This window comes from Daktulosphaira vitifoliae, unplaced genomic scaffold (assembly GCF_025091365.1).
Source record: "Daktulosphaira vitifoliae isolate Bord-2020 unplaced genomic scaffold, ASM2509136v1 Scaffold_1, whole genome shotgun sequence".
Lineage (NCBI taxonomy): Eukaryota > Metazoa > Arthropoda > Insecta > Hemiptera > Phylloxeridae > Daktulosphaira > Daktulosphaira vitifoliae.
This window is the reverse complement of record NW_026099572.1, coordinates 76,466,551-76,474,067: the sequence shown is the minus strand read 5'-3', so window position 1 is coordinate 76,474,067 and position 7,517 is coordinate 76,466,551. Positions and strand designations below refer to the sequence as shown.

Below are 7,517 nucleotides of genomic sequence, written 5' to 3'. Positions count from 1 at the left end.
TGTTGATATTATTAAACAACACACTGGGTACAGTAATATTATTTAAGATAACAGTTTGGTGTATTTTTACTTATGTTAGTATAGTACGGGGTCAAAGGGACACATTCCTTTTACGATTATGTTGTTTTACTCAATGCAGCCTATTGTATACATGTTTACAGTTTTAGTCGTAGTTTCACCGTCTATCGAGTAAAGTGACCCGTTGCCGTTGTACATCTCTTATATTATATGTTTTAACATTTTATATTAAATACTATTATATTACGAATAATTTCTAAATCTTTTAATTACATAACCTATTCCATTCAACANGGTTTAGCACCTTGTCAACTACTAATGGGTAGATTATTAAAGACTGCATTACCAATTCATACAAATAAATTAGTTCCTAAAGTGCCAAGTGATATCTATGATAAATTATGTGAAAATAAATTGAAGTATAAAATGTATTATGATAGAAATACTAAAGAAAGAGATAGTTTTGTGATAGGACAAAAAGTATCAATGCAAAAAGGCAAAGAGTGGGTGAAAGGAGTTATAGTAAAAGAAGCTGGACCCAGATCTTATATTATAAGAGATGATAGAGGTAGTCAGTATAGGAGAAATTCATTTCACTTAAGAAAATCTGAACCTGAGGATAAAATAGAGGAAAGTACTAGTGTAGAAACAGAAAACAAAAAGCAGAAGGAAAGGAGGAATAGACCAAATAGAATAATAAGATTACCAGCTAGATACAAAGTTTGAGTTGTATTTATGTAGGATTATTATTTTAATGTTTATATTTTTTTATTTAATGTTTTTTAATTGGAAAAAAAAATAATATTAAATTTGAATTAATGTTTTTCTTTGTTGATGTTTTTGTAATATATTTAAAAAAAAAAAAAAATTGTTAAGAGAAGGATGTTATATATTAGTGGCTGCACTGTTAAGCAGCTAGCATCTTTGTCCCCTCTTTGATTAAGATGTAATAATGATGTAAAAAGTAGACGCTCTTATGATTTTTTAAAATAAAGATTTTTACTGTAAAACTTAACTTGTTCTCTTTTTTAAAATATGTATTATTAAAATACATAACAATAATCATCAAACCGATGTTATTTATACTGATTTCGAAAAAGCCTTTGATAGAGTTAACCACGTTTTATTAATCAATAAAATACATAAAATAGGCTTTGACGATCCCTTTCTATCATGGTTTAAATCTTTCTTAGGTTATCAAATCCCATTTGTTAAATATAAAAATTTTGTATCAACGTCTATAAAAGTAATTTCTGGAGTACCACAAGGTCATCTTTCCCCTCTATTATTTAATTTATTTATAAATGATGTTATATCCTCCATCACGCATTCCAACATACTATTATTTGCTGATGATGCTAAAATCTATAAATCTATAATTTCCATTGATGATATCAAACAACTTCAAGATGATTTACTAGCATTTAACGAGTGGTACATTTTAAATGGCCTTTCACTGAACATAGATAAATACCAAATTGTTACTTACTCCAAAAAACACAATCCCCTTCATTTTTGTTATGCCACTGACTCAAAACACCACTGGGTCGGATCATCCAGTATTTTCGCCTGTTATGGACACGACTTATTAACTTATTAACTTAATTCAACTACGACAATTAGTGACAATATTTTTCTAGTAAATAAAAAAAAAACGATTATTTATTTATAATTAATTATAATTTCAACTATGATTAATACTACAAATCTTAATATACAACCAATATTGTGTGGTTCATGTGCAACCTGGCTACAGATCTGTGTCTTCGGTCCTTAGGGTACAGAAAGGAGAAGTTCTCCTGAAGTTGATCAGCTGATGGACATCCAAAATTTTCCACTTAGAACAAAAACCACGATCATAGGCTTAAGACGGGGCTCTCAAAATCGAGACACACCACTATCTATCATAGGACCGGTTTAGCATAAACACCGAACACAGGCTCGCCGTACACACCACGCGCGACCACTTAGAGTTAACAGGTGGTGCGCCAGTGGCACTGCATTTGATCGGTGGCCAAACAATTTTAACTATAATTTAAGTGACATTTACCTACAACGTTCCTCATTAGTTAAAGATTCAGGAATCTTATTTAATACCAAACTGTTATTTAACGCCCACGTATCAGTGATAAAAAATAAAGAAACTGTTCCGATTTTCATGATCCACTTGCTTTTAAATGTTTGTATACCTCTCTAGTACGTTCCTTATTATAATACGCTCCGTTAATTTGGGACCATTACAATGCAGAACAAAATGATCAACTGGAAAGAGTGAAAAATAACGTCCTAAGATTTATATGTTTTAAATGTAATATCCCACGAACTCCTCACTCTGGGTACGAACAAATTTTAAATTTGTTAAACTTAGATACATTAAAATCTCATAGAAACATATCATATAAAATCTTTCTCTCCAAATTATTAAAAAACGAGATTGACGACTCATACATATTAGGCCAATTTAACTTTAAAGTTAATAACTAATGTACTCGAAACAATGATTTATTTTATAAACCTCATACAACCAAAAAATATACGTCAAAAGACCCAATAAATATATTAATGTCCGTAGGAAATAGTCAATAATTTCCTTTATTATTATATTTATTATTACCATATACTCTATATATCTTTTATTATGTTTATATTATTATTTTCATTGTATTATATTATATTATATTATTATTTTCATTATATTATATAATTGTTATCATTGAATTATATTGTAAATTGGACATTTGTCCGTAGAAATGAATGAATAAATAAATAGACTCTTTTACCCCAAAATATTGCAGGCTTGTCTTTTGGCTAATAATACTAACCCTTTTGATTCTCAAACTTTCCCTATAATCCATTCAATTAGAGCAATCCTCCTCAAAATTTTCATCTCAAGTAAATAAGTTCAATTCCATTGGGTGTCTAGACAATGCGCAACACTCTTTCTATATTATTCTTCCTTTTTCTGATGCATTGCACTACTTAAATTATACTCTGGTGGAAACATGGATCAACAAGTGGTCTTCTCTTCCTAACAGTTTTACCCGATGGCATCGGTCCATCGTACCCAGTTTAGAAAGTTCTATGGTTCCATCAACTAGAACTTATTCGCATTATCATTTCTAGCTTTTCACGACTCAGACTGGATCATAATCTGGTACTAGATTATGATAAGTTCGTTTACAAATTAAACCTGAACTCTGTTCCCTTTTGCCATTTACATGAGGAAGAAGTCGTTGGAGATTTGCTCCACTTTTTATTGAATTGCTCCTCCTTAGCGTCTAGGTACCTGCTTATAAAATTTTTAGAATCCAATGGAATTTTCAATTTTGTTTCCTCTGTTATACTAAATTCCCATTCTATTTCCGTGATTACTGCCATTATTTCTTTTCTATTGAATGCTAGTAGCATTATTTAACTACCTTATCATATATTATAATTTATTTTACATACTTTACCTTCGTTATACTAATTAAGACTTATTATTTCTGTAATTCATAATGCTAATTAATACTATATCATCTAATTGTTATGCAATTGTCGATCCTTAATATTTTCATAATAAAAGCCAACACAGAAAAAAAGCTACCGTAGTCATTTGAACATAAAAGAGATCGGGACAATTTTTTTTTAAATTATAAGCGTTACATAAGTTTTAGTTTAACATATGTTTAAAGGACGCAGTATTTCAAGAATATTTTTAAAAGTTAAGTTGAAAAAGTTAGTTATTATGAAAAATTGCCATTTTAAAATCTCATCTAAAGGCAGATATTCAAAAAAATAATATCAAATGATAGGAAAATGTCTAAGGTTTCAAAAAAAAAAAAAGTTATTTTGCTTCATTCATTTTTCAATAAGTTATGTCAATTTTTAGACAAAATTTAATGATTTTAAAAATCGAAATTTTTGGAGGATTTTCACTATTTACGAGAAACGAGGGAAAAACTTTTTGAGGATAATGACTTCAAATAAATACGATTTGTGATCTTTTGAGAAAAATTGGTCCAGTGAAAGCAATGAAAAACTAGTAATAGACAAAAAAAAAAAAATAAACACATCATGGTAAAATTAATACTTTCTGATCTTCCCATAGAAGCTAAAATCTTAATTTGAACTTTAATTGAAGTTATAATTTCAATTTTCCAAGAACTTCGAGTAATAAATATTAGAACTTTACTATAATACTGTTTAATAGATATTTTTTAATAATATAAATAAAATTTCTGTTCAGTAAATATTAATAATATTTATATTGTATTGTCTTTGTTTAGGGATTGAAATTAGAAATTTGAAACAAAAAAAAATATGCCCATTCGAAAAAGGCACAACGAGAAAAGCTGCTGCAAGTGGTGACATAGAAAAATTAAAACTAGCTCACGAGAGTGGCTGTGAATGGGATGAATATACAACTACTGAAGCTGCTGCAAATGGGCATTTAGAATGTTTAAAATATGCACATAAAAATGGATGTCCGTGGAATAAAGAAACAACAAGGGCTGCTGCTGCTAATGGACATTTAGAATGTTTAATATATGCTCATAAAAATGGATGTCCGTGGAATAAAAACACAACTGAAGCAGCTGCCATGAATGGTAATTTAGAAATTTTAAAATATGTTCATAAAAATGGATGTAGATGGGATAACAACACAACAATGGCCGCTGCTGCAAATGGACATTTAGAATGCTTAATTTATGCACATGAAAATGGCTGTAAATGGGATGAAAAAACAACATTAAAAGCCGCCGAAAAAGGTAGTTTGGAATGTTTAAAATACGCTCATGAAAATGGGTGCCGCTGGAATAAATATACAACAACGCGAGCTGCCTTACATGGTAATTTAGAGTGTTNCGAATAAATATACCACAACGCGAGCTGCCTTACATGGTAATTTAGAGTGTTTAAAATATGCGCATGAAAACGGTTGTAAATGGGATGTAAGCACAATTACTGCAGCTGCCATGAGTGGAAATTTAGAAATTTTACAATATGCGCATAAAAATGGATGTATATGGGATGAAAGCACAGCAGAAGCAGCTGCAAATTATGGTAATCTAGAAAACTTAAAATATATTCATGAAAATGAATGTAAATGGGATAAAAAAACAACAAGGGCTGCTGCTGCAAATGGGCATTTACAATGCTTAATATATGCTCATGAAAACGGATGTAAATGGGATCAAAGTACAATAAGGGCTGCTGCTGCAAATGGGCATTTACAATGCTTAAATTATGCGTATAAAAATGGTTGCCAATGGGATGAAACAACAACTAAAGAAGCTGCACAAAAAGGTAGTTTAGAATGTGTAAAATATGCTCATGAAAATGGATGCAAATGGGCAGAAGGAACAACTAGAGCTTCTGCTTTAGTAGGTAATTTAGAAATTTTAAAATATGTCTATGAAAATGGATGTCAATGGGACAAAGGTACAACCTCTGCAGCAGTTATGACAGGTGACTTAGAAATGTTAAAATATGCACATGAAAATGGATGCGAATTCGATGAATTAATAACAATACAAGCTGCCATTACTGGTGATTTAGAAATTTTAAAATATCTTCATGAAAATAAAAGTAAATGGGCAGAAGGAACAACTAGAATTGCAGCTTTAAAAGGTAATTTAGACTTTTTAACATATGCCCACGAGAATGGATTCCAATGGGATGATGGTACAACAAAAATTGCTGCAGAAAAGGGCTATTTAGACTGCTTAAAATATGCTCATGAAAATGACATTAATTGGGATGAAGGTACAATAGTTACAGCTGCTAAGCATGGCAATTTAAATTGCTTAATATATGCACACGAAAATGGATACAAGTGGGAAGATGGCACAACTAGAGCTGCTGCAGCAAGTGGCTGTTTAAACTGTTTAAAATATGTTCATAAAAATGGATGTGAGTGGGATGAAAATGTAACGTCAGTAGCTGCTTCTTATGGTAATTTAGAAATTTTGAAATATGCTCATGAAAATGGATGTAAATGGGCAAAAGGCACAACAGAAACAGCAGCAAGATATGGTAATTTAGATTGTTTAATATATGCACACAAAAATGGATGCCAATGGGATGATGGTACAACTAAAGCTGCTGCCCAAGAGGGTGATTTAGACATTTTGAAATATGCTCATGAAAATGGATGTAAATGGGCAGAAGGCACAACTAGAGCTGCTGCTTCTTATGGTGATTTAGAAATTTTAAAATATATCTATGAAAATGGATGCCAATGGGATAGAGGCACAACTAGAGCTGCTGCTTTAAAAAGTGATTTAGAAATTTTAAAATACGCACATGAAAATGGATGCGAATTCGATGAGCAAATAGTGATAATAGGTGCCTTTAATAGTGATTTAGACACTATAAAATATGCTCATATTAATGGATGCGAATTGGATAAATTAATAACAATACATGCTGCTTATAGAGGTGATTTAGACATTTTAAAATATGCTCATGAAAAGGGATGCAAGTGGCTAGAAGGAACAACTATAATTGCTGCAGAAAATGGCTATTTAGACTGCTTAAAATATGCTCATGAAAATGACATTAATTGGGATGAAGGTACAATAGTTACAGCTGCTAAGCATGGCAATTTAAATTGCTTAATATATGCACACGAAAATGGATACAAGTGGGAAGATGGCACAACTAGAGCTGCTGCAGCAAGTGGTTGTTTTGATTGTTTAAAGTATGCCTATGAAAATGGATGTAATTGGGATGTAGATACAATAGTTACAGCTGCTGTTCATGGTAATTTAGATTGCTTACAATATGCTCATGAACATGAATGTAATTGGGTTGAAGGTACGACCAGAGGGGCTGCTGCTAATGGACATTTTGACTGCTTAAAATATGCCTATAACAATGGTTGTGATTGGGACGAAGGAACAACAAGAGAAGCTGCCGCTAGTGGTTGTATTAACTGTTTGATTTTTACACATAAAAAAGGATATACATGGGATGAAGGTACGATGAGTGCAGCTGCTACAAATGGTCATTTGGAATGTTTGAAATATGTTCATGAAAATGGATGTGAGTGGGATGAAAGCACAATAAGATTAGCTGCTGCAAATAATCAAATAAGTTGCATAAAATACGCTCATGAAAATAATTGTCCGTGGAGTAAAAATACCATTTATGAAGCTACTCGAAATGGTTTTACTGATATANTTATGAAGCTACTCGAAATGGTTTTACTGATATAGTCATTTATGCTAGAGAAAATGGCTGTAGTAATTAGTTGTCTATTGAGATTATTTTATTTTATTAAGTTTGGTATTTTTTATATTACAATACAAAAAAAACCATCTCAAAATGGTTCTATTATGAAAAATTGTCTGTCAAAAAATCGCAATGTAATAAAAAATATGTATTTTCAATTAAGTAAATAAAATGCAAGCATTAATATTTAAATGGAATTTTAAAATATAGAAATTGTAATAATGTTATTATTATTATTATTATTATTAAAAACTTACTCGAGTGAGTGTTCTAATTATATT

General features: G+C 30.7%; 1 protein-coding gene across 1 annotated transcript in view; it reads left to right on the top strand.

The window, feature by feature from the left end:
• LOC126895569 (uncharacterized) overlaps window positions 1-7,220 on the top strand; it is a 9,807-nt gene extending 2,587 nt beyond the window's left edge. The window contains exons 2-3 of the mRNA XM_050667578.1: window positions 4,287-4,842; window positions 4,895-7,220. Coding sequence (XP_050523535.1) covers window positions 4,601-4,842; window positions 4,895-7,220 — 2,568 coding nt within the window. The 5' untranslated portion in view covers window positions 4,287-4,600. The remainder of the gene's footprint in view (window positions 1-4,286; window positions 4,843-4,894) is intronic.
• Window positions 7,221-7,517: the final 297 nt, after the last annotated feature.